The following is a 27,460-nucleotide window of genomic DNA, read 5'->3' as shown; positions in this document are numbered from 1 at the left end:
CCTAAAGCACTTCTCCGCTCACTAAATATGAGGCACTGCTGTTTCCGTAATGTCTGACAGTCTAACACGGGTTGTCGTGGAGGCAGTAATGAGCGCGGAATGCCTTTTACCAGAAGCAGCTATTACAACCTGGGAACAGAGGGTGTTGCCATTGATTTTCTCTTCAGTCTCAAGATACAGCACATTTAATGAATGGAAATCCCAAACCTATTTCTAAATAAATTACTTTCCCAGAGCCACTTCTTCTTGTTTCTTCCTCAGTTGGAAAACTGCTTTTCTACTTTGTTCATTTTTAAACTGTAGATAAACTTGTAACCAGGAGCGCTCATCAGCTGGACCCTTTTCAGATGCCCCAGCCAACGGCAGTTATGGTTCTAGTCACGCAAATGGAAACACTCAAAGACATCACGGAGTAGATGTCTCACGTGACACACCAGCGTTCCCACACAGGCTCTAAAGACGTATTTCCAATGTGTCAGGGCAATTTATTGCTGTTGTTAGTTACCACTGAGTCAGTTCTAATTCACGGCATCCCCATGTGTTACAGAGTAAAACTGATCTGTAGGGTTTCCTTGGGTTCCTGGTGGCGTAAATGCACTTCACTGTTAGCCAAAAGGTTAGTGCTTCGAACCCACCCAGTGGCTTCATGGGAGAAAGACCTGCCGATTAGTTCCCATATAGATTACAGCTAAGGAAGTCCTATGGGGCAGTTCTACTCTGTCACACGGGGTCACTATGAGTTGAAATTGACTCAAGAGTACCTAACAACAACAATCTTTTAAGGGAAGCAGATCACGAGGACTCTTCTGCAGTACCATAGGGTAGGTTTGAACTGTCAACCTTTAGCAGTTGAGTGCAAACCATTTGTGCCACCCAGGAGCCTTCAGGGAAGTTTAGACCTTAATCATCTGGGTAATTCAAATTCCCCAAATAGTAGCAATGAAGCGATTCAATTAATTGAGGCATAAGCATATTGCCAAAAAAAAAAAAAAATCCTTGATTACCTTAAAGGTTCTTAACCTGGGATCCTGGCTTCAGGGTATCTGTGAATCCTTAACATTGATGCAAACTCTATTTTGCATATACACTGTTTGTTGTGAAGGAGAGGGTAACTGCTCAGAAAATTTCAAAGGAGTCTGTGATTAAATAAGATGTTAATAACTACCAATTTTCTTAATTAGTATTGAAAATATATTCTAACTGTACCTGGCTTTTAAAATGTGCAATAACGGCTAATCAGATTTCTTATCTTTCTCTCTCAACTTTCTAAATACTTCTTAAATGTTTTTTATTCATGGGTACTCATACATAGCATTCAATGAGTAATTCTTTAAATTTATGACAGGAGATTCAAATGATAATAATAATTATTTTAACTCGGGGTATGTCTATGTCTACTAAACATTAATATCTAGGTAAAGTCTGAAAGTTTTTTAGTTACAGCTTTTGATGATGAGATCCTCTGTCCCCCAGTCAACAATTTTAAAAAATCAAACGAGTAATAGTAACCATTACTGTAGATGCTGATCAAAGATTCAAAGAATTCTGATCAAAGGGAGGAAAAGGTAGAAAAGAATTTCAAATTCTCATGGACTCCAGACTTTTTGGAGCCATGGAGGCTGGATGAACCCCCCAAAATATTGATCTGAGATAATCTTTAAAGCTTAAACCAAAAATATCCCCTGAAGTCTTCTTAAAACCAAAGAGATTAGCTTAACTAGTAAAAAAATGTTTGCCATAAACATTACACTCTTTTAAGAATGATCTATATGGGATCAAGTTAACGGCAGCAACTTGAAAGCCCTGATAGGAACTTCAGGGGGCAGTGAGTTTATGTTAATGGTGGGGGAACAACTCAGAAAAGGTGGGTAAGAAGGGTTGTACAACCCAAAGAACGTAATCAATGTCACTGAGCTGTACATGTAGAAATTATTGAATTGGTGTATGTTCTGCTCTATATATTCTGAACAACAACAAATAATTATAAAAATAATCATTTGAAACTTGGGGGTTAAAACAGCAATGGAAATATTTCAAACATAAAATGTAAAAATAACCTTCCCTAATGACAGATGCTGTGGGGCAATTCTACTCTGTCCTACAGGATCGCTATGAGTCGGAATCGACTGGACGGCACTGGGTGTGGGGTAATGACAGATGCTAGTGTTCGATAAATGAAGATCTCAATCACACTATTTGCACAGATGGGTATGCTCAATGTGAACTTCTGAGTTGGTTCTCAAACTATTAAGTTTCCTGAATCCTCCCAGAAAAAAATTTTTTTTTTTTTTTATACCTTTACAGAGGGAGTCCCAGGTGTTGCAAAGGTTAATGGCTTCAGCTGATAACCAAAAGATTGGCAGTTCAAGTCCACCCAAAAGTGCCTCAAAAGAAAGGCCTGGCAATCTGCTTCTGGAAAATCCTATGGAGAACAGTTCTATTCTGACATACATAGGCTCACCATGAATCGCAGTCAACTTGACAGCAACTGTTTTGGGGTTCTGGTATACCTTTGCAGAAGACAGTGGTGGTTCAGTGGAAGAATTCTCGTCTTCTGTGGAGAAGGCCCGAGTTCGATTCCAGCCAATGCACTTCATGCGTAGCCACCCCTGGTCTGTCAGTGGAGGCTTAGGTGTTGCTATGATGCTGAACAATTTTCAACAGAGCTTCCATTCTAAGACGGACCTAGTAGGAAAGGCCTGGTGACCTACTTCCAAAAATCCACCAGTGAAAACTTATGAATCACAATGATTCAATCGACTACTGATTCTGCTGCTGGTGCAGGATCGGGCAGTGCTTCATTCTGTAGATGGTGTTGCCATAAGTCAGGGCTGACCTGACAGCAGCTAACAACAACAATTCCTTCGCAGGACCCCGGGGTGTGCCATGATTGGCCCCAAATGCCCAAAGTTTGAGTGGAATCAGGTTCTCTTCTTGGATGTGGAGGGAGGCAGCTGGGAAATTTACTCCAGCGCTACTCTGATCATTAAGGCTGTGTCAGCTTGGCTGGGCCATGATTCTCAGAGGTTTGGCAGTTATGATGTAGTCGTATGTGGATGTGATCACGTCCATGATGAGATTTGAGATAATGGGAACACCTCCATAATGGGATCTGCTGTGAATAGCCAATCAGTTTAAAGGGAGTTTCCCTGGGGGTGTGGCCTGCATCCAATATAGGTGGACATTCTGGCAAGGCTTGTGGGCTTTTGCTCACTCTGGATCCTAAAGCTGGTTTCTGTTCACCTGACCTCTGGTTCTTGGGACTTGAGCTAGCAGCTTACCTGCAGTCTTGCCTGCCGATCTTGGGATTCATTGGTCTTTGCAGCCTGTGAGCAAAAGCCTGCTGTCTGACCTGCCGATCTTGGGTCCACCAGCCCCTGTGCCTACACAAGTTGGGAGAAGCTACCAGCCTGACCCAAGGACTTGGGACATTCTAGCCTCTACAACCGTGTGAGCCATTTCCTTGATATAAATCTCTCTGTATACATACTTATCAGAAACCCTAGTGGCATAGCGGTTAAGAGCTACAGCTGCTAACCAGAAGGCTGGCAGTTCAAATCCACAAGGCACTCCTTGGAAACCGTATGGGGCAGTTCTACTCTGTCTTATAGGGTTGCTATGAGTTGGAACTGACTTGACGGCAATGTGTTTGGTTGCTTTTTGGTATATTTACTTATATGCTTTACTGGTTTTGCTTCTCTAGAGAACTCTGTCTAAGATAACTTCCCACTCTTTAGAGCAGGGATTTTTAAACTTGGCTGCACATTAGAGTCAACTGAGGGGCTTCGAAAAATCCCAATGTTCGGGCAACATCCAGACCAATTAAATCAGAATTTCTGGGGGGCAGGTCCCAGGCATCAGTATTTTATCAAGTGCCCTAGATTATGCCAATGTGCAGCAAAGGATGAGAAACCTCTGCTCTCGCAAAGCATAAGCAATTATTTTAAGACCGAATTTATACCAGGCTCTTACTTTGCTTCACAATGTTTTAAAGGCTGGAAATTCAGGTCACTTATAGATAGCCATGTCTCTATCATAGGAGCGCTGATGGCGCAGTGGTTAAAATGATCGACTGCTAACCGAAAGGTTGGTGGTTCAAAGCCACCAGCAGCTCCGTGGGAGAAAGATTCGTCAGTCTGCTTCCTTAGAGATTTAAAGCCTTAGAAACCCTATGGGGTTGTAATGAGTCGGAATAGACTCGACGGTAGTGAGTTTGGTTTTGGTTTTATCTCTTTCTCTTTTTCATTAGGACAGAATTATTGAAAATAAAGGGAGATTAATTGCCTGCAGTATGGATTACACCAAACACGAAGAAAACAAAAATCCTTACAATTGGACCAATAAGCAACATCATGATAAACGGAGAAAAGACTAAAGTTGTCAAGAATTTCATTTTACTTGGATCCACAATCAACAGCCATGGAAGCAGCAGTCAAGAAATCAAAAGATGCATTGCATTGGGCAAATTTGCTGCAAAAAACCTCTTCAAAGTGCTGAAAAGCAAAGATGTCATCTTGAAGACTAAGGTACACCTGACCCAAGCCATGGTATTGTCAATTGCCTCATATGCATGTGAAAGCTGGACAATGAATAAGAAGACTGAAAAAGAACTGACGCCTTTGAATCATGTGGTTGGCAAAGAATATTGAATATATCACGGCCTGCCAAAAGAATGAACAAATCTGTCTCGGACGAAGTACAACCGGAATGCTCCTTAGAAGCAAGGATGGTGAGACTACATCTCACATACTTTGGACGTGTTATCAGGAGGGATCAGTCCCTGGAGAAGGACATTATGCTTGGTAAAGTAAAAAAAAAAAAAGTAAAGTAGAGGGACAAAAAAAAGGAAGACTGCAACAATGGGCTCAAGCATAACAAGGATTATAAGGGTGGCACAAGACCGGGCAGTGTTTCATTCTGTTGTATATATGGTCACTATGAGTTGGAATTGACCTGATGACACCTAACAACAACAACAAATGCAACATAAGGAGCCCCAGTGGTGCAATGGTTAAGCACTTGGCTGCTAACCAAAAGGTCGGCGGTTCGAACCCACCAGATGCTCTACTGGAAAAAGGTGTGGCAGTCTGCTTCTGTAAAGATTCCAAAAAAACAAAAATGAAAACCAAACCAGTTGCTGTCAAGTCAATTCCGACTCATAGCGACCCTACAGGACAGAGTAGAACTGCCCCATGGGGTTTCCAAGGAGCATCTGGTAGATTTGAACTGCTGACCTTTTGGTTAACAGTTGAGCTCTTAACCACTGTGCCTAGAAAATCCTATGGGGCGGTTCTACTCTGTCCTATAGGGTCGTTATGAGTCAGAACTGATTTGATAGCACACGCAACAACAACAAATGCAACATAGTATCGTGGACTGAATTCTGAAACAGAAAAAGACATTTGAGGAAAAACTGGTGAAATCTGAAGTCTGCAGTTTATTTAATAATACAGTACCAACGTCAATCTCTTAGTTTTGATAAATATGGTTTGTAAGATGTTAACACTTGGGGAAGGTGGATGAAGGATATATGGGAACTCTCTATCATCTCTGCAACTCTTCCGTAAGTCTAATTATTTCAAAATTACAAGTTAAAAAATTAAATGAAAAAAGAGAATTGTTGCTCAGCTAACAATATTAAAAATCTCTTTGGGCAGACAGTCTTGTGCTGTGGACTCAGACACTTTATTAATGAATAAAATTTATGAGGCAAGAGATGCTTAGAGGAACTTCCAATTTCCTGTCTGCATTCTGCTTCATATATCTTTTCTCCAGGCCCATTCAGGTCCCACAAAACATCATCAATAGCAGTTAATATTGAAAGGATCATTGACAATATATGACCAAAGAGTCAGTTCTACTATTAGGAATGGTAACACTGCTAGTAATAACGTCTTGTACAGTATTTTACTGTTTATAAGTACTTTTCAAGTGTTAATCTTGTTTGATTTGCATCAGGAGGTAAGTGAATACATGTGGTATACCATAGGCTGTAATAGAGGATGAAACTTCTGCACCTTATTATAAAACACACAGTATAGCACCAGCATAAATAATCTCTCTGTCTCTCTCACACACACACGCACACATACGTTTCACAGCTGTTGTCACTGGGTGCTGTTGAGTTGATTTCAGCTCATAGCAACCCCGTGTCACAGAACAGAACTCTCCCACAGGGTTTTCTTGGCTGTAATCTTTATGAAAGCAGACTGCCAGGTCTTTCTTCCATGGAGCCTCTGGGTGGTATGATCCACCAACCTTTTGGTTAGCAGTCGAGTGCTTAACTGCTGCATCACCAGGGCACCGTCATTGCGTAGTACACATGCACAATTTGAAAACACAGTTATTAAAAGACCTTGCATTAGTGTCCAGTGGTACCCAGAGACTACATCAGGGCTGGTGGCACATATTACAAGGCTGGTGTTTACTGACTTGTAATCACCAACCTAAGACCAGGTCACACCCATAGGCATGGTTTTGTGGTGGCAGCTTTTGTTCTTCCTTTTCCTACCAAGGAAAGGTGAAAAGTTCAGGCTAACAAAAAGGCCACCATCTGGTATCTGTTGGCCAGGTGTTGTCAGGCCCTGACTGACCGTGTCCTGAGTCACAGCCATTCCCTGCCTTCCCTTTGTTTCTGTCTCCTTGCCTATTGGCTTGGAGACCCCAGATCTCAGTTTCCTCTGGGCTCCTGGCACTGCAGTTCCCACTGGTGAGTCAGGCACATCTGCCACTTCTTTACAGTAACCGTTTCCGGCTCTGGCTCTTTGTTCCTGATCTCTTGCTGGCTGCCTGCCACCCCTACACTTGGCTAGAGAAGCCTTCCCACCCAGACTCTGGTGAAGATGATCATGGTGGACATTTCTCAGGGTCAGGCCAGAAGGACGGCTCAGATCTTCTTCATCATCCCCCACAGAGCCCTCCCGTGCTGCCAACTCTACCAAGGGAGTGCTATGTTCTTCTCAAGCTTGACCTCTACATACACACAGACACACACACACACTCTCTCTCTCTCTCTCACTTGTGTGTTGTTACGACACTGAACACATTTCAGCAGATTCCAGACTAAGGTGGACTAGGAAGAAAGGCCTAGTGATCTATTTCCAAAAAGCAGCCAGTGAAAGCCCTATGGATCACTATGTCTGATCTGAAACCAATTATGGGGTGGCAAAGGACATGGTAGCATTTTATTTTGTTGCGCTGCGGTCTCCATGAGTAGGGCTGACTGGATGGCAGCTAACAACAAGATCTAGAGTATGAAGGCTTCACTTAAGGGGAAACTTGAACTTTGCTGTGTGCACTCCCAATCTCCTTTCTATGATGCGGAGTTTGCATGCTCCCAGGAGAAGAATGACTTTCTACCTTACAGTTGATTCTTTCTGGCCGGTGCTATTATGGTGGTGATTTGAAACATTCCTCAGCCCTGCTTCTTCCTGTTTGGCTGGGGACAACATTCTCATTCTTTTGATTTTTGTTTATTCAAAAGGGAAGTCTAACTGGGACTCATCTAAAGTTCACGGGATTTTGTAGAAGGGTAAACTTACTTGGGAAACGTGAACAATGAGGATATGATTAATTGAAACTTACGGTTTCCTTCTAAATTAGTGAAAAAAATGAATAGCAATTTCAAGAGTTTACACTGATTCTCAGGAGAAAGGGCAGAAAACATTTGCATTTGTGAAAGTAATTGTTCTAGATGTGTATTTGTTTTGAAAACATTTCTTGAAATTACTAGGCTGGCTCCTTTCCTCCAGGGCTCACAGGTTTTCACAGCTGGGGTTCCTTGGCCCTACCCGCAGCTGCAGCCACTTCTCCAGACCAGAGGCCACCAGAAGCCTGCTTTCTTTCCTGCTCAGTTCCCGACAGGCTTCCATACTGTGGCCCACCTAGTTCTTCATGGCTTGAAAATGATGGGGCTTTCTCTCCACTGCCTGAAATGTCACTTAGGGATGTTGTTGTTGTGTGCCGTCGAGTCAATTCCAACTCACAGTGGCCCCACGTGACAGAGCAGACTGCCCCCATAGTGTTTCCTAGGCTATAATCTTTACAGGAGCAGGCTGCCAAGTTTTTTCTCCTGTGGAGCTGCAGGTGAGTTTGAACCGCCAACCTTTTGGTTAGCAGTCGAGCGCTCCCTCACTTATGTATAGGGTGATCATATGTTCTAGTTTGTCAAGACAGTCCCAATTTACACCCCCTCTCACTCACAGTGTCCCAGTCTGGATAATAAATTCTATGGTCACTCCACCCATTTGCAGCTCCCCAGGCTAAGTGCACTCCATGTGCAGATAGATCTGGTCACCTCTCCTACTGGCCAACATGGTTGGCTCCTACTTTTGCTTCTCAGCCCGTCCTGCCTCAATGGGGCCATGCGATTCCTGGGCCCGGGCTCCCTGGTACTATCTTTCCCAGCCACTAACCTAACCCTGATCTATTAGTAGTGTTTTAAGAAACCATCTCTGTAACTCTAAAAACTTAGAGAAAAAATATGTGTGTGTATATGTGTATATACACACACAGGAAAGAGGATTATGAAACATTTGCTGAGAATACCTTATTCTTATCTAGAAATCTGGGCAGGTATCCACTGCACTCTCGATAAGAGTACATTGAGAAGAAAATTGAAATTTTAGTAAAGATATTTCTTACTTGTATTGCAAAATATCACTTTATAGAGTCAAACTGAAAGACCGCTTTTGAAAAGCAAATGCACTTTTTATCAGATGAGTGACGTGAATTTTGGATTTTTATATTCTCTATTTTAGCTTAGACAATGAAACTACACAGATACATTTCATTTTGCATTTATCATCAAATTCACTTCCTGTTACTGTTATTGTTATTTCAACACTGGAAGGGAATGTTTAATTTCCAGAAGTTTTTTTTTAATTTTAATAGAAAACAAATCTACTTTATAAAAAACAAACATTTCTGAGAGCGTGAACCTGCTTGATTATAAGAATTAGTTTGTCTAATAATTTCATAGTAGTAAGATGACCCTAATTATATCCTTTGGCTATTCCACACATGAGCACACGGCCTTTGAAATTCAGATGAAAGACTTGGGCTGACCTCGAACCACAGGTCCCAAGTAGTCTGCAACTCATTTCATGGCTGATGGTTGAGAAAGCATGATTGCAGAGGGCTGCTGTGACCCTCAGGTTCTGAGGACGCATTGCCACACTTACGTCTCATCTGTGAACGCTATTCCAAAGTACTCCTTTTCCTTCAGGTTGAAGTGAGATGCCACTAGGTCTAGAAGCTCCTTGGCCAAAAGCTTGGGCTAGGGGGAGAATAAAAAGGAAAAAAGAAAAGAGTAAGTGACAAGAGTCTAATTTTCCTACAACATTCAATCTCAGATTGAGATAATTTTTTGAATGGAGTGTCTCAAAGCTCAAGTATTTCAATGCAAATGATCGTTGTAACAAACCAAAGGCGTAGACAATGAGGACACAGAGAAGGAATGACCCAAGTAAAGGGTTATTAATAGGCAGAGAAACTTCTACATTATTTCTGGTTAATGTGCTCGATTGCTAACTCAAAGGTTGTTGGTTCGAGTCTCAAAAGCTCCTTGGAAGAAGGGCCTGGTGATTTACTTCCAAAATATCAGCCAATGAAACCCTAGGGAGCATGAATGGTACTTGCTCTCTGGCCAAGTTGTCAAGCTCTGTGGCTCTCCCTCTCTACCCAGTTAAGAGTACATTTTACATTGAATTGACAGGAAGATGACTTATATTTAAAAAAATATATATTTAACAAGGATAAAATATATTTAGCGCATAATATGTGCTATGTGCCAGGCACTGTTCCGAGCACTTTACACGTACTGGTATCTTTAATCCTCACCACAACCCTCTAAGATCGGTGCTATTATTATTCTCATTTTACAGGGAGGAAGCCAAGCAAGTGTTGAAAGTAGGATTTGAATTTTGGCCTTCTGGCTCCAGAGTCTATGCCCTCAACCACTTTACTAGGCGGTCATAATTTTAAATACAAACAAACAAAAAAAATGCCCTCCTGCAGGAAATGTCAAAATTAAAGCCAGAGAACCTTGGGAATGATATTTAAGAATAAACTAAAAATTTACCCTGCTTTTTCAAAGGAGAACAACAGTCTTTACCAAGTATGTTTTTATCATAAACTCTTTTTTTAAAATCTTGCCAATCTCAAAGAGCACCCCTTTAGAACTTTAGGCATAAAATCATTGCAGATGCTTGTGAGCACTGTCAGTATATCACTCGCCTTGGTCTACTACAGAACACCAGAGCACTGAGGTGGGAAGAGGGAAAAGCAGGCTGATGGGGCTGAAAGAGAATACCTGTTGCTCCTAGGGCATGTATATGCAAACGTATTCCCTTTACTCTAGGATGACTGCTCCTTCCCAAGCATACTCACTGGACATCTTCAAGCTCAGAGCAAAAACAAAGATTCCAGAACAGAAAATGCCTGTACGTGTGTGAGAGAGAGAGCCGCCGTGCTTGCGCATTATTCATGCACGTTATTTTCTGTCTTCCTGAGTATATGTCCTATTCTGGTGGTTATCTCTGTTGCAGTTCGCTGTGAGGGGAGTGGATTTTTGTTGTTGTGTGCTGCTGAGCTGTTTTTGACTCATAGCGACTCCACATGACAGTAAGACATGTTAATTAAGGCTTACGTGATATTTCGGTTTCTTATTTCATTTTTTGAGTGCAGTTCCTTTAACTCACCAAACATTTACTGCCGCCTAATATAAAAAAAAAAAAAAATTTTTTTTTTTTTAATATGGAGCCCTGGTGGCGCAGTGGTAAAGAGCTCAGGCTGCTAACCAAAAGGTCAGCAGTTTGAATCCACCAGCCACCCGTTGGAAACCACATGGTACAGTTCTACTCTGTCCTATAGGGTGACTATGAGTCAGAACCTACTCAATGGCAATAGGTTTTTTTTTTTTTTTCCTTTAACATGTGCAGAAGACACAAAAACGAGCAGACACAGTACCTGCCTAGAAGGCCCTTCAACTCCATGAGGAACACAGAGTACGAGCTCGTGTTGGTCTTAAAAATCCAAAGCAGATGTTTCCCCCTTTGCTGCCCGACTCCTGGGCTCCGAGGGTGGCAGCCTCTGGGCCTCAATCACCATCAATTTACCAATGAAAACAGCTTACACTGACAGGAGTCAGTTAGGAGCTGTGGCAGAGCTTCCTTCCCAGAAGACATAAATCAACAGGAGAATTCATCTTGATAAATCAACACCAGCTAATATTTTCTACTTCCATTCATGCTACATTTTGAAAAAGTGAAAAAGCAATCTGTGTAACTAGTAGGGAATTCAATACCTTACATAATACCCTCCTTTGCAAATAGCAGAATTCTATCCTGGGGGAACCCAGAGGATAGGCAGCCACAGAGTGAACAAGGAACATCTCAGAGTGGCCCTGATTAACTATGAAATAGAATGCAAGATGAGGGGGGACCTTTAAAGCTTCACGTTAGGGCTATGTTTGCTACGGGCTGCTTCAGGCTCTGGTGCCAGGCACCACCTGCCCCAGAATGTATCTGCTGTCCAGTGACAAGCATTTAATGGACATGTTGTGATTGACTAGAAGGTAGGATGGCTGGTTTTTAAATTGCAAGATACCATAATCTATCTGTTCAAATGATTGCCAACCTTTCCAAAGTAGCCACAGTATTTCTAGGATGCTTGTTATTTCTTCTGAAGCCCTGGTGGCGCAGTGGTTAAGTGTTTGGTTGCTAACCAAAAGGGCAGCAATTTGAATACATCAGCCGTCCCTTGGAAACCATATGGGGCAGTTCTACTCTGTCCTATAGGGTTGCTATGTGTTGGAATTGACTTGATGGCAACAGGTTTGGTTTTTGGTTTGGTTTTCCTATTTCTTATCACATTTTGATAGTACCCTGGGGTTGCTTTTGAAGCTTCTATTACATTCGTAAAAGTACCTTCAATGGTGATAAATCTTTTTGCCCTCAGAATAGATTTGACTTTTCTCAAATGTCAAAGGTCATTTGATACCAAGTCTAGTGAATGGGGAGGAGGGTAGTAGGTGACACAACAGTTATTATAGATTATCTGTGTCACTCTCAACAAAGAAGAGCCTAAATGTATCATCCCCAATTCACAAATGGAGAAATAAAGGCACTGAAGAGGGGATAAGGAATCCCGGAAGACACTGAGGTTCCAATTCCTCGATCTTCACTCCCTCTAAAAGCCATACTCTATTTTCTACTGTCATAGTGATGGTAACACCCAAGATGCTGGCTGCTCTATCAGCAGACAGTGAGAGCTCCCACCGAACCTGATGGACAGGTGGTGTGAGACATAAACCTCACCGTTTCAGCCACTGAGACTTTTCAGGTTGTTTGTCACTACAGCATGGCCTAGCCTGTCCTGAAGGATTCAGGCATCAAATCTTGAATTCTCTGTATGGCTGATTTAGGATTCCCTTGGTGGAATAAACAAGTAAGTGCTCAACTACTAACCAAAAGGTTGGTGGTTTGAACCCACTCAGAGGCACCTGGGAAGAAAGGCCTGGTGATGCGCTTCCAAAATATCACAGCCTTGAAAATCTTACAGAGTGCCAGTCCCACTCTGCACACATGGGGTCACCATGCGTTGCAATAGACTCAGTAACTGGTTTATGGCTGATTTAAAATCATTTACGGCATGAGTCCCAGGACTTACAGATCTTGCAAACTAAGATAATATCTCACCTTGACGTGATGGTGATTAATGATCTACATTGTTCCTGAAGTTTCTTAAACTCATTTAGAGAAAGTTGCTGGGTAAGCAGAAAGCATTACACTATTATGTACTTTGAAGGGATGTTTATAGAATCCTGCTGATTATAATTTGCCAATTACTGGTGCTGTAAACATTTGTGGAGCTTTGCAGGGATCAGGCTGGGAGCTAGGCCAGAAAGGCGGCCTGCAGCCCAATCAAGTTCCACAGGACAAACTGGCAGGGGTCTAAATGCCAGCTTGGAGCGAAGCAAGCCCTGAGTGTCTTGGTTTAGAAATAGTCTTCTCTGGTTCACTGGCGGTGTCCTTGCCCTAAGAGGTCACTAAATTTAAGACTGACTTTCTCTCAGCCTACAATTAACTTTGTTCACTCAAGACTGTCTCTCCTCTCTTTCAGATTTTTTTTCCCATTGTCTTTCCAACCTTTTATTCATTCTAACATCTGACAAATAAAATCTCTTTACAAAGCTCCCCCTCCAAATGCACTCCTTGGTGAAGCTCTTCATAGCTTTGTGCAAACAGAAAAACCTCCCAGTGCTAACTGGGCACAGAGGCCTGGGCTTCAGCCATCTTCTTTAGGGAAGAAGGCAGAGCGGCTCTTGGTCACTGCTAGTATAACTCCATCATCCAGATCCAAGTTCCTGAGGCTCTGGTTTAGACTATTCTAGTGGGAAACTGTGCACATACCCAGCATATTACAGGGTACCATCGAGTAGATTCCAATCCATGGTGACCCCTTGGGTGTCAGAATAGAACTGCATCCTATAGGATTTTCAAAGGCTGATTTTTAGGAAGTAGAATGCCAGGCTTTTCTTTCGAGGAACCTTTTGGCTAGCAGCTGAAGGAGACTCCCAGCATATTACACAGTGCCAGAACAGGCCACCTACTTCTCAGCTGGCCTTCTCTAAGGCATGACATAACTGGATTGTAATCCTCAGAGTAACACTTAACACATAGGCAGGACTCTAAGGTGCCCTGGAGTCCCTGGGTGGTATACACAGTTAAGCGCTCAACTACTAACCAAAAGGTTGGCGGTTTGAACCCACCCAGAGGTGCCTCAGAAGAGCCTGGCAATTTACTTCTGAAAAATCAGCCATTAGAAACCCTGTGGAGCACAGTTCTACTCTGACACACATGCGGTTGCCATAAGTCAAAACTGACTTGACAGCAACTGGTCTGGCTTTTTGGTTTGGTTTGGTTTGGTAAGGTGTTCTATGCACAATCACATGATGACGGTCTCTCCAGTTAATCTGCGTGGCTGTTAGACAGGGTCTGGGAGAGGTGGATCTGATGATGAGGGGGGCACCTTGGCACTTCTTCAATTCTTCCCAACATACTGTTACTGTGGTACAGTGAATTATGTAAAATGGCCCTTTTCGCCATGTATGATCTTGTATTTTCACAATGATTGGGTGAGACTATGCCAATACGGTGTTTGTGGCCCACCAAGGGGATTAAACAGTCTATCAAGAATGCAAATAAGGTGCATGGAACCCCTGTGGGGGTGAGATCATGCAAATACAATGTATGGAACCCTAATGAGGGGATTGGTCGGTTTTGCCATTCTCTTAGGCTTAAACAGAGAGCTAATCCCAGAGCAGAGGGGGGATCCCACTACCATCAAGAAAAAAGAACCAGGAGTAGAGCATGTCCTTTGGGCCTGGTGTCCTAGCACCGAGAACCTCCTAGACCCAGGGGGCAGAGAGCTGTAACACCAGAGATGGCATGAGATGGCTAGAAGCAGTGGCAGAGAAATGGTGGCAGCAGAACCAGGAGACCAGCTCAAGGTGGCGCGGTGGGCTGCCTGGTCTACAGAGCAAGCAGCTACGGTGGGTGTGCCATCACATGGAGCGAGAGAGCTGACAGCCTTCAGGCAGGAGGCTTCCTGGCAGAGTGGGTACCTCTGGGTGCCTGTCGGCAGAGCTAGGCTTGCTGACCCACGGAGCGATAGAGCTGAGTGCCTTCAGACAGGAGGCTTCCTAGCTGAGTGAGGTGCTTCTGGGCACTTATCAGCAGAGCTAAAAAGCTTTGTAACATTTGCTCAAGAAGGGCTGAGGCCAGGCCCGAGTAGGGGCATGGGCTGAGGGCCCAGAAAGGAGGGCTGTCCTGAGGGGGCCAAGAGATGCCTGTCCTGAGGGAGCTGAGAGAAGTCTGCCCTCAGGGGGCCAAGAGGTGCTAAGAAAGGTGTCCTGCACAGAAGAAGGAAGACTTACATGCTTCCTGATCCTCATCCCAAGTTGCAGCCTGTTCCTGATCCTGAATTGTAACCTGATACTTCCCTACTAAACCCCATAACTGTGAGTGTGGTCTGTGAGTTCTGTGTGGCCACTGCAACAAACTATCAGACTCAGCAGAGAAAGAGAGTGACAGGAGGGACAGCTGCTATCAGAATTGGTAAAAAGGTTGGAGAGAGGAGGTATGTCTGACCTCTGCCGCTTAGGAATCAGCCTTGGGCTGATGGTGATTCTCTTTTCTCTCCTCTTGTGAAGTTAGAGGAGGTCTGAATAAGTCCACGCGCCATTTTTACAGTTACCATCACTAACATATTACACTACCACTTTAAATTTAACACGTATAAATCCCAGATATATGTCCCTGAACAAATGATAATCCTGGGCCTCAGTTTTCTCATCTGTAAAATGGTGAGCTAGATTCAATGAACTGGATTCCTGCCCTAGAGTATTATTCCTTCTATTATTATTAAATTTAGCTTCTTCCTTCCCCTAAAAATTGCCTGCCCTTCCCAAGCACCTTATTCATCCATTCTAAAATTATTTAGAACCATTCCGGATCTCTCACTGAGCTCTTAAATCTAGTCTTTCTTATAGAACCTTGGGCAAGTTACTTAACCTCTCTGTGGCTCAGTTTTCTCAGCGGCGGAATGGAGATAATGACTATACCCATATCACAGGACTATTATGAGGATTAAACGAATTAATATTCCTCTGTATAAAGTACTTAGAACAGTGCTTGGCAAACAGTGAGTGTCATATATGTTCATATTATTATAAGTGCCTCATTACCTCATTTATGAATTATGACAATACGTTTCTCAAGGGTAAGACATTTTGAATGCCAGGTGGTATTAAAGCCACTCTTTGAATCTAGGCCCAACGTGCTGTAAACTTTCACCTAAAAGATAATAAAATTTTGAGAAGAAAGAAATGAGTACTTTTGTAGGGAATTGAGCAGAGATCCAGTCTCACCTCTGCTCAGTTCCTTAAAAAAGTACTCATTTCTTTTTTTAAATTTTAAATTAGTTTTGCATTAAAAAATTTACACAAATACTGTTTTGTGACATTGGTTGCAATTCCTGCAATGTGTCAGCACTCTCCCACTTCCCTTTCCACCCAGAGTTATCCGTGTCCATTCGTTCAGGTTTCCTGTCCCTTATCTTGGCTTTCTCATCTTGGCTTTCGGGCAGGTGTTAGCCATTTGGTCTTGTATACTTGATCGAACTAAGAAACACACTCCTCACATGTGTTTTTGTTTGTTTTATAGGCCTGTCTAATTTTTGGCTGAAAGGTAGACTCCGGGAGTGGCTTCAGTTCTGAGTTAGCAGGGTATACAGGGGCCATAGTCTCTGGGGTTTTCTAGTTTCTGTCAGATCAGTAAGTCTGGTCTTTTTTCGTGAATGTGAATTTGGTTCTAAGTTTTTCTCTTGCTCTGTCTGGGAATCTCTTGCAATCCCTATCGGAGCAGTTGGTAGTGGTAGCTGAGCGCCATCTAGTTCTTCTGGGCTCAGGCTGGTGGAGGCTGTGGTTCATGTGGTCCACTAGTTCTTTGGGCTGATATTTTCCTTGTGTCTTTGGTTTTCTTCATTCTTCTTTGCTTTGAATGTGATGGGATGAATAGATATATCTTAGATGGCTGCTTGTAAGCTTTTAAGACCCGAGACGCGACTCACCAAAGTGGGATGTAGAACATTTTCTTTATGAACTATGTTATGCCAACTGACCTAGATGCCCCTTGAGTCCTCAGTCCTCAGCCCCAGTAGCTCAGTCCCTCAAAGTGTTTGGAGGTGTTCAGGAAGCTTTTATGACTTTGCCTTGGTCAAGCTGTGCTGACTTCCCCTATATTGATTTTATATTGTCCTTCCCTTCACCAAAGTTGACACTTGTCTACTATCTAGTTCGTGATTTCTCCTGCCCACCCCTCCCCTTCCTCATAATCATCAAAGATTGTTTTTTTCTGTCTGTAAACCTTTTCTCGAGTTTTTATAATGGTGGTCTCATAAAGTATTTGTCCTTTTGTGATTGACTTATTTCATTTGGCATAATGCCCTCCAGATTCATGCATGTCGTGAGATGTTTCATAGATTCATCATTGTTCTTTATCATTGCATATTATTCCATTGTATGTATGTACCATAGTTTGTTTATCCATTCATCTGTTGATGGGCACTTAGGTTGTTTCTATCTTTTTGCTATTGTGAATAATGTTGCAGTAAACCTGGGTGTGCATATGTCTATTCATGTGATGGCTCTTATTTATCCAGGATGTACTCCTAGGAATGGAATTGTTGGATCGTATGGTATTTCCATTTCTAGCTTTCAAGGAGGCGTCATATCGTTTTCTATACTGGTTGTACCATTTTACATTCCCACCAGCACTGCGTAAGAATTCCAATCTCCCCACAACCTCTCCAACATTTGTTATTTTCTGGTTTTTTTTTTTTTTTAGTGTCAGTAATGTTGGGGAGAAATGGTATCTCATTGTAGTTTTGATTTGCATTTCTCTAATGGATAAGGACCTCAAGCATTTCCTCATGTGTCTGTTAGCTGCCTGACTGTCTTCTTTGGTGAAGTGTCTGTTCATATCCTTTGCCCATTTTTTAATTGGATTATCTGTCTTTTTGTTGTAGAGGTGCTGGATTTTCCAATAGATTTTAGATCTTTGTCGGATTTGTCATAGCGAAAATTTTTTTTTCCCAGTCTGTAGGTTCTCTTCTTACCTTTTTGGTGAAGTCTTTTCATGAGCGTAAGTGTTTAATTTTTAGGAGCTCCCAGTTACCTAGTTTATCTTCTGGTGTTTGTTAATTGTTAGTTATGGTCTGTACTGTACTTATGCCATGTATTAGGGCCCCTAGCATTGTCCTTATTTTTTCTTCTATGATCTTTGTCATTTTAGGTTTTATATTTAGGTCGCTCTTTGAATCTAGGCCCAACTTGCCTATCCAATCTCACCCCTGCTCAATTCCTTACAAAAGTACTCATTTCTGTTCAATCTATTTGTTTCAGACTAAAGGAAACATCAATCACATTTTTATTTCCAAACTTTTGCACATAATTCCTCTCTCCTTCCCTTTCCCATTTAAATTTTATCCTGCTCATTTCCTCTGTGATGCCCTCCCTGATCATCCCAGCCCCAAAGAGTTTCCTTCTTCTCTGAATTCCTACAGCATTTATCACAATACTTCATTCATCCCTGGCATGTATGATCGTGTGTTGTGGTTGAATTTTGTGTGACATGATGTATCTTGCCTTGTAGTGGGCTAAGTGGTGGCCCAGCCACATCCTAATCCCCAGAATCTGTGGATATTACCTTAAATGGCAAAAGATGTAATTAAATTAAGGATCTTGAGAGGAGGAACTTATACTGGATTATTCACACGGGCCCTATATGTAATCTCATGTATCCTTATAACAGAAAGGCAAGGAAAGATTAGACACAGAGGCACAAATATAGAGAAGGCCATGTAAAGACAGAGTTTGGAGGGATGTGGCCACAAGCCAAGGAATGTTGATAGTCACCAGAAGCTGGAACAGGCAAGGAATGGATTCTCCCCTAGAGCCTCTGGAGGAGTCTGATCCTGCTGATATACCTTCATTTACGACTCTGACCTCCAGAACTATGAGAGAATTTCTCACCCTTCTGTTGTTTTATGCCACCACGTTAGTGATAAATTGTTACAGCAGCTACAGAAAACTAATGCACACCCTCATACTGAAACTCCAAAGACCTGCCTTCTCCACGGTGCCTAACATAGTTCCTAATACAGTCCTCAACTGACAACATATTCGAGTTATGATGAACCACATTTACACTTTCAACCATTCTTTTTTGGTTGCTGTTGGTATATCTTACTGTTGTAATAAGTACTGCATACCATGTCGCAGCACGTGATTTGATGATGTCATCATATCTGTAGGTTTATATGTAATGTTTCAAACCCCTAAAGACAAAAAAAAAAAAAGGCTGGATTCATAAAGATATTGATAATAAAAGGCAATAATAATGAAAACTAAAAAAAAAAAGGTATTCAACTTACGTCAGAACCGACTTACAATGGAGTCATCAGAATGGAACCCCATCGTAAATCGGGACTACTTGTAGTCATAGGAAACTCAATATCTGTTGGTTGGTTTGAGAAATGATAAATTGAGGTCTCAGTTCAAAACCCTACATTAGTATTTGTGTTTTCTCTTTACAGTAGCAGTGCTACCAAGCTTTCTGGATGAGGATGCACATACAGCAAGTTCAGGGGAGGTGGCTTTGTCTCAGAGCCTACCCTGGGTAAGTCAATGGCAAAGCGGATGTCAACTCACAGATTCTCTCCTCCAGCCCTTTGTTGTTATTCACCACCCCTCCCCCCCGAAGCATCTCCCAGATTCTAAATCAGGGCAACTGCCATGTCTGAATTAATTACATTAAACACAGCAACCATCGTTCCCCCCATCTGTGCTTTGGGAGGCATCAAGGCCACGACTGAGGACTGACCCACCGCACACTCTTCCTCAACCAGGGTTTCTTAGACAATTCCCTTTTCACCCCGGCACACATGACAGCACGTCCCCAGAGCGCACGTCCACACCACCAGGCCATGCCTGCCTGATGGCCCAGCTGCAGTGCGTTGCTCTGTGCTGCACTGCCCAGCCCACCCCCTCTGGCTGCCCATGACCGGAGCAATGGGTGACCCCTGCCTGTTAGGGGTGTCCAGTGTGTGGACTGCAGCTGTAGAGATGACACAGTGACCTGGATCCTGGGACAGGGTGGAAAACATGGTCAGTCTGCCCCTTCTTTCCCAATGGGGGGATGGGGAGAGGGAGGCTGGGGCTAACTTTTCATAAAACCCAGAGGGAATTAGAGGGGCGAAGCAGGGCAGCTTTGAATATATGACGCCAGCTTGCTGCCTCTTTGAAGCCCTGCCTGTTATTGTGTTTCCCTGGAGCAGCTGGGAGCTGGTCTGCAGCCCTCTCCTCCACCCTGGGGGCTCTGTAATCGGCCCAGCAAGTGCTCATTGGCTGCTCATTATTCTTGGGGGAGGGGGCCTGTGATGGGGAGAAAGGCATGAGGTCATCCTGCACAGCAGACAGCTACTCCCCCTCCCTGCTCTGTTACCCATCAATGCTCTGGCTGATGAGCTGGCGGGGCTGACTTCCTTCCTGCCCTCCCTGGGTAGACTCCTGGATTCTGTGGCATGGGACAATGGAGGCTTCTCCCTGATGCAGATCTGTGTGAACAACAATGGGCCTGAACCCTTCTTGGCTCCCAGCCACCCAGAATAGGTGGGAAAGGTCCTAAAGCTGAGACCAGAGGACCCTTGCAAGGCTGCAAAGCCGGTCCTGCCAGAGGGAACCTTGGTGTATTACAGAGGTCCCTATCTAGCCTGAGCCTGAACCCACTCATGGGCATGCAGCTCAGGTGTGAACAGCAACATAACATCACAGCAAAGCTGGCAGCTTACATGGGCAACCGTCATCATTACCAAGTATAGGCTGCACCCTCTGGCCCTGTACTAGGTCTTTCGCATACATTCACTCATCAGTCCTCACCAGAAACCTATGACGTCCATGCTATTATTAACCCTCTTTGATAGTGGAGGAGCTCTGGGTGGCATAAACAGTTAAGCGCTTGGCTACTAACCGAAAGGTTGGCAGTACAAACCCGCCCTGAGGTGCCTTTGAAGAAAGGCCTGGCAATCTAAGTCACAAAGATCACAGCCATTGAAAACTCCACGGACCGCAATTCTACTCTGAAACAAGTGGGTTTGTCATGACTCAGAGTCAACTTGACTGCAGCAGGTTTGGTGTTTGGTTTGGTTTGATAGTGGTGGGAACTGAGGCGCTGAGAGGTTAAGTAATTTGCCAGAGGAACCCATTAATCAGTGGCAGACCTTAACCACCATACTAAAGACACCTAAGGAGGCTGGAGACGTGAAGAACCAGAGGACCATCTACCCAACCAATTTAAATTATGGGTGAGGAAACTCAGGCTCAGAGGGGTCAAGAAGCCTGTCCAAGGACACCGGAAGTCACCTCAGTTACCAATGTAGGCAGGGCCAGGACCCCTCCTACTATTCCACTTAAGTAGGAACTGAGCAGGCCTTTTGGAGAAAAGGCTGCAAAGCTCTGAAGCAGGAAGGAAAGAAGACAGAAGCTCGTAAATGAAAAGAGGGGTCTTGGCAGGAATAAAGTAGCCATTGACACAAACTGACACTACCTTTAAGACTTCCTGGCACCTCCTGGGCTTTTCCGCTCGCTGCTGCTGCTGCTGCTCCCTTACCCCCCAGCACCATCACCTTCCACAGGCTTTCTCCTGGAGTCCCAGGGAGGTGCCAGCGGTTGATAAACAAAAGGTTAGAGGTTTGAGTCCATCCAGAGGCACCTCAGAAGAAAGGTCTGGCAATCAATTTCTGAAAAATCAGCCACTGAAAACTCTATGGAGCACATGACTTGGAATTGACTTGATGGTAACTGGTTTCCACTGCCAGGTTCTGTGCTCCCTGTTTGACTTGTACCATCTCATTTAATCTTCAAAACAACCCTGGCAACGTATTACGGATGAGTGCACAGAGGCTTGCTGTTGTTGGTAGGTGCCGTTGAGTCGATTCCAACTCATAGCAACCCAATGTGACAGCGCAGAACTGCCCCATAGGGTTTCTTTGGCTGTAATCTTTATGGAAAGCAGATAGCCAGGTCTTTCTTCAGAGAAGCCACAGGACAGGTTCAAACTGCCAACTTTTTGGTTAGCATCTGAGCACATAACCATTGCGCCACCAGGGCTCCTGCATAGAGGCTTACCTGTTACTGTCACAGTGACTCTCCCGATAGGAGACAGTAGAACTGTCCCATAGGGTTTCCAAGGAGCGACTGGTACATTTGAACTGCCAACCTTTTGGTTAGCAGCCAAATGCTTAACCACTACAGAGGCCCTTTAAATAGCATGCGCAGGTTACAACCTCCAAAGGGCACAGAGTACAGGAGTAAGGGGCTTGAGTCTGGGGCTGACTCCACAGCCTTGATTTTAAGCACTGTGGGATACATCCAGCAGATAACAAACAGGCTCCCCCAAAGCCAGAATAGTCAGGAGCGGTTTAAATCTGTTTTTTCTGAATGTAATAGGATTTTGCCAGACAATTATTTCCCTCAGGGTAGGGATCGTGTTTCATTTATATTTGTAGTCTTACATCCTAGCGGAGTGCCTGGCACACAGTAGGAACCTAAGACAAGTTTCTTGTTGGTAGGGTGTGATAGAATAAAGGGTTGAGTATTTAATTGTTGGAGCCCTGGTAGTGCAATGGTTAAGTGCTCAGCTGCTAGCTGAAATGTTGGCAGTTCGAACTCACCCAGCAGCTCTGCAGGGAGAAAGACCTGATGATCTGCTCCCGTAAAGACTGCTGTTGTTGTGTGCCACTGAGTCAATTTTGCTTCATAGCGACCCTGCAGGACAGAGTAGAACTGCCCCATAGGGTTTCCTAGGCTGAAATCTTCATGGGAGCAGATCGCCAGGTCTTTTCTCCTGAGGACTGGCTGGTGGGTTCAAATCATCAACCTTTTGGTTAGCAGTCAAGCACTTAACCACTTTATGGGCTCCTTCCGTAAAGATTACAGCCTAGAAAACCCTATGGGACAGTTCTGCTTTTTCACATGAGGTCACTATGAATCAACTACACGGCACCTAACAACAACAACAACATATAATCGTTAGACCAGCCAGCAGGGAAGCAGACCACGGGATAAGATGAACTTAGTCACTCTCTCAAGGCTGGTTGGAAGCACAGGACTCCTAGACAAAGACAGTGGTGCTGCAGGGTGAAATGGGACCAGGTGGCATCCGCTCAGGGATGTGACTGAGTCACTGAGTCTCAGTCTGATCATTTCCGTCCAGACACCCATGAAGGTGGCCCGTGATACATACACTGACAACAAGAAATGCTGTGTCATGTCCAACTTCCTAACCTCTATATTAACGTGTCTCTCCTTCTATCCCAACTTTCCTCCATCACCAACTATGGTCACATCAGTTCCTTGCATTGTCTCTCTCCATCTCGCCCCACTTCTCTCTCCCTCCAACAGAGGCTACCAGAGATGGGGCTCCCAGGGCCTTTAGCTTTCTAGCTTTTTTTTTTTTTTTCCCTTCGCTTTATACTTCCTGCTTTTATTCCACACAGTTTCTTTCATATTTTGCTAAGATTCAGCCTGTTCTCACCACTGGGTTAAGTTCAGGTTGATATACATCTGGGAAGCTAAGTCTTTCTCATCCATGCATTTGAATGATGCCCAGTGGGAAAGCTTTGACAGGCGTACATAATTACTGCTCCTCTAGAAATGCAAACTGCTTTGCCAGCCGGCTGGGGAGGCTGCTTTACTCAGGATGCCCCCTTGGGAGGGCAGGCAGGTGTTCATTAGGGAGTGTCTCCTGGTTAACACAGTAACCCCCAGACTCCGGTCTGCTCAGGGCAATGTCATAAAGACTGTTATTCCAGGGTGGCTCCCATCGGCAGCCCCTCTGCATTTATGAAACAATAACTTAGCTTCAGTGAGGAGAAAGTACAGAAAGACACACGATACACAGCTTACCTCTACCAGACAGAGTTGCCAGTCTGCAGCCCAAATTCTGACTTATTTCTAGGAAATAGGAGGATGCTAAGGTTCTTGAAGGGAGTGCTGGTGGTACAGTGGCTAAGAGCTCAGCGGCTAATCCAAAGGTTGGCAGTTCGAATCCACCAGCCTGTCCTTGGAAACCCTATGGGGCAGCCCTACTGTGTCTTACAGGGTTGCTGTGAGTTGGAATTGACTTAATGGCAATGGTTTTGGTTTAAGGTTCTTGAGATTCCAAGCTTTGTCTTCCACTATAGCCATGCCGTACCACTTCCATCTTTTCCTGTAAAAGCAGCTTTGGGGTGCATATCTGTTTATAACCCTAACCTATCCCACCAGCAAAACCAGTTGCTGACGAATGGACTCCAACTCATGGTGACCCCGTGTGTGTCAGAGTAGAAATGTGCCCCATGGGGTTTTCAATGGCTGATTTTTCATAAGTAGACCACCAGGACTTCTGAGGTGCCTCTGGGTAGACTCGAACCTCCAACCTTTTGGTTAGCAGACGAGAGTGTTAACCATTTCCGCCCACAGGGAGTCTGCTTGTCTCACAGGGAGTGATAAATTACTATCTTGGATGTAAACTGCCCATACATTCACTGGGAGATAAAGTTGTCCAAGCTCAAAAGACACACTGGGGATTGGGTTCCTCTTCAGTGGGCCAAATGGCATCAGGACCAATTCTGACTTGATAGCTTCATGCTATGCACACTGAATTATTCCATTTGCCCAAAGCTTAGGGGAAATTAGAGAAGGGTGTCATCCAGAGTTTTGAAGTAGGCTCTCTGGGGCACACAGAGAGGCCAAGAAGTCTTAGGTAAGGTTCAATCATCTATAGCCACGATTTTGTAGTCAGCTGTCACTAGAAGCATGTAGGAGCTTCACCAGTAAAGAGGCCATATTGCACTAGGGCAGAGAGGGAACGCAAAGGTTGAACTATTCTCAGTGAATGGTAGGTTGCCTGCTGCCTCTCTGGTGCAATGTACAGAAGGGGTTGCTTCCATGACACGTGATGGCCTTTGCTTAGGGCACCTGGCTGGTGTTCAGAGAATGCGGCTCCCTTGTTGCTGCACCTGAAAGAGAAAGCCTGGCCTTCTAACACAGGTTGGTGGGAGTAGGAAGTTAGGAGCGTGTAGAAAACATACGATAGTACTGTGGTTTACCTGAAAATCTAAATTCCCCTTTCATGAAAGTAGGCAGAATTTGCACTTTGAAACCCTATCTGATATGTAAGCTGATTGGCAGTCACCTTCGCTTTGAAAAGTAGGGACAATAATACCTCACAGTGTTGTTGTGAGGATTAAACAAATTATCATTTATATGTGGGGTGTTCCTTCCCCCTTTTATCAGTAACTGAGTCTCCATAAAAATGACTGATCCCCTCGTCACTTTGACAAGAGTCTACTCCGATATTTTAAATCTTTTATCTCAGGAACCATGAATAACTCATCACTCTACACTAAGGAGAACAGAAAGCAGACTACTTCCCTTGAAATTAGACTTATCTGGGTAGACTTTCCCCAAATAGCACAGTGTCTGCTCAGTCCCACCAGCCTCCATTCACTAATTTACCTCCTCATACCTGGCCCTGCCCACTGCTTCTTTAGGGTTAAAACCACATTTACTGGCTAGAAGAAAACGACGTTTTTCTCAGGCTCCAGTGATTCTCCCTGAGACAGAGCCCTGGCTTTCAATGTTTGTCAGCATTTTAATTTGGAAGTTCCCTAAGTTTCCTCCCTGTAGATCCTCTCCCTGAAGCGCTACCTCCCCACAGCTCTTACAAATGGCTGCCAGGAACATGCTAGAGAAATATATTTTACTTTGCTGATGATGTCATTTTCAATATAATTAACAAGGCACTCTCACTGGGGCAGGAGAGTAATGAAAAAGTGCAGAGATGCTGGTTTCCCAGGAGGCGAAGGAAGGAAGATCAACTTTTGCTGGAAAAATATTTTTTCTTGAAGAGCAGCTTCATTAAAGTCAGTCAAGTAACAAAAGGCAATGCAGGGAGAGCCCCTTCCTTCCGCTAAGCTAATTAAGTAGATGAGAACAGAAATGTGCTGTCTGCCCCATACCCCCACCAAAAACTGTGCCTGTATATCCTCATTCTTCAATTAAAAACACTATTTACCTTACAATCCACCTACTTCCAAAAGGTTTAAAGGAGGCTTACAGAATTTTAAATCGTATAAAAACAGGGCAATGAAGAGCATAAAACAGACAGAGCCCATTTAAGAGGATGGCTGAAAATGCTCTAAGGCCTGGGAGATAAACTAGTTCCTACTGCTGGGCACAGTTTGACTCTATGTCTCCTGACAGGTAATGGGGGGTGCGGGAGGGGGAAATCTCACTAGGTGAACTAGTCTTTCCTTAGGGACAAAAGCCGCATGCAAAGTTCACAGAGAGGTAAACCTTCTCCTGGAAGCACACCAAGAAGGAATTTATCGTACGGCTCCCCGTATCAGGGATATTAGACAGCATGTCTTCAACACAGTTTCTGGAGGAGAACTACTACTCAGATGAACGTTCATAGTTGACTGTTGGTTGTTAGTTGCCATTGAGCTGGCTCTGATTCATGGATGGCAACCACACGTACAACAGAATCAAACTGTTGCCTGGTTCTACGCCATCTTCATGATCGTTTGTATGCACGAGTCCACTGTTTGCATTCACTATGTATTCTGACCGCCTTCCAACCTAGGGGGCTCATCTTCCAGTACTGTATCAGGCAATGTTCTGTTGTGATCCATAAGGTTTTCAATGACTAATTTTCAGAAGCTGACCACCAGGTCTTTCTTCCTAGTTGGTCTTTGCCAGGAAGCATTGCTGAAACCTCTCCATCATGGGTGACCCTGCTGGTATTTGAAATACTAGTAGCATAGCTTCTAGCACCATGGCAACATGCAAGCCACCACAGTACGACAAACTGACAGACAAGTGGTGAGTACACAGTTTAGCCTCCAGTAAACCCCAGCACACAGGCACTTTGTGCACCATTCCTGCCGCTTGGAACAGATTTAAAAGCAGTCTTTGGAAACCCAATGGGATATTCTGGGAGAGGCCTTATGTTACATATTTACATATGTGGATTTGGCTAGAAATTTTGGAGGCAATATTTTACTAGGTTTTTAACACATGCTAATGTTGGCCATTAGGCAGCTTGGCATTGACATTTTGTCTTGATTCTGAAGCCAAACCACATAAGAAAGATGAAATCACTCCCAACTGAGGCAAAGTGAAACCACCTCCTGCAGACTGATAAGGCGAGAGGAAAGAATGTTCACAAAATCACGTTCAAAAAAAGTGAAAGCAGACGAGCTGAGCCAAGTGCTCTCAATCAGAGTGAGATTGATGGGGGTGTGCGCCAGTTGCCAGGAAGCAGGGATGGGCCTGTATCTGAGTTTCTGGTGTGGCAGGTCTGTAAGCACAAAGCACATGCCTTGGAGGTGAAAAGGTAAGGCTGTACTCCAGGCTGGTGAGTGGGATGGTGGGAGGGGACAGGATCCCTCTGATCCCACCTGCTTCTGAGGTGTCCTGTTGTTTAGTGCCAGGCTCCACCACTGCATACTGGCTCCCTCAGCTTGAACTCCCCTTCCTTTTTCTCTCTTGACAAAACTACCCTGTATTAGCTTCCTAGGCTGCTGTAACAAAATACTAGAAAGTGGGTGGCTTGTAAGAACAGAAATTTATTGTCTCACAGTTCTGGAGACTGGAAGTCCTAATTCAGAGCCTCAGCAGGGTCATGCTCCCTCTGAAGGCTCTAGGGTAAGATCCTTTCTTGTCTCTTCTAGCTGCTGGGAGCCCCAAGCATTTCTTGGCTTGCAGATACATCTTCAAATGGATATCTTCCTTCTGTCTGTCTGTCTGTGTCTCTTCTCCTCTTTTATAGAGCACCACTCATACTGATTAGGG

The 27,460-nt window shown here is 44.0% G+C and overlaps 1 protein-coding gene across 8 annotated transcripts in view; it reads right to left on the bottom strand.

Moving 5' to 3' along the window:
• FRMD4A (FERM domain containing 4A) overlaps positions 1-27,460 on the bottom strand; it is a 373,626-nt gene that overhangs the window by 148,037 nt on the left and 198,129 nt on the right. For all 8 annotated transcript variants that reach the window (XM_049881957.1, XM_049881962.1, XM_049881958.1 and 5 more), the window contains exon 3: positions 9,183-9,277. In XM_049881957.1, the coding sequence (XP_049737914.1) occupies positions 9,183-9,277 (95 nt within the window). The remainder of the gene's footprint in view (positions 1-9,182; positions 9,278-27,460) is intronic.

The sequence above is a fragment of the Elephas maximus genome, chromosome 4 (genome assembly GCF_024166365.1).
Source record: "Elephas maximus indicus isolate mEleMax1 chromosome 4, mEleMax1 primary haplotype, whole genome shotgun sequence".
Lineage (NCBI taxonomy): Eukaryota > Metazoa > Chordata > Mammalia > Proboscidea > Elephantidae > Elephas > Elephas maximus.
The sequence above is the reverse complement of the archived record's forward strand: the minus strand, read 5'-3'. Positions and strand labels throughout refer to the sequence as shown.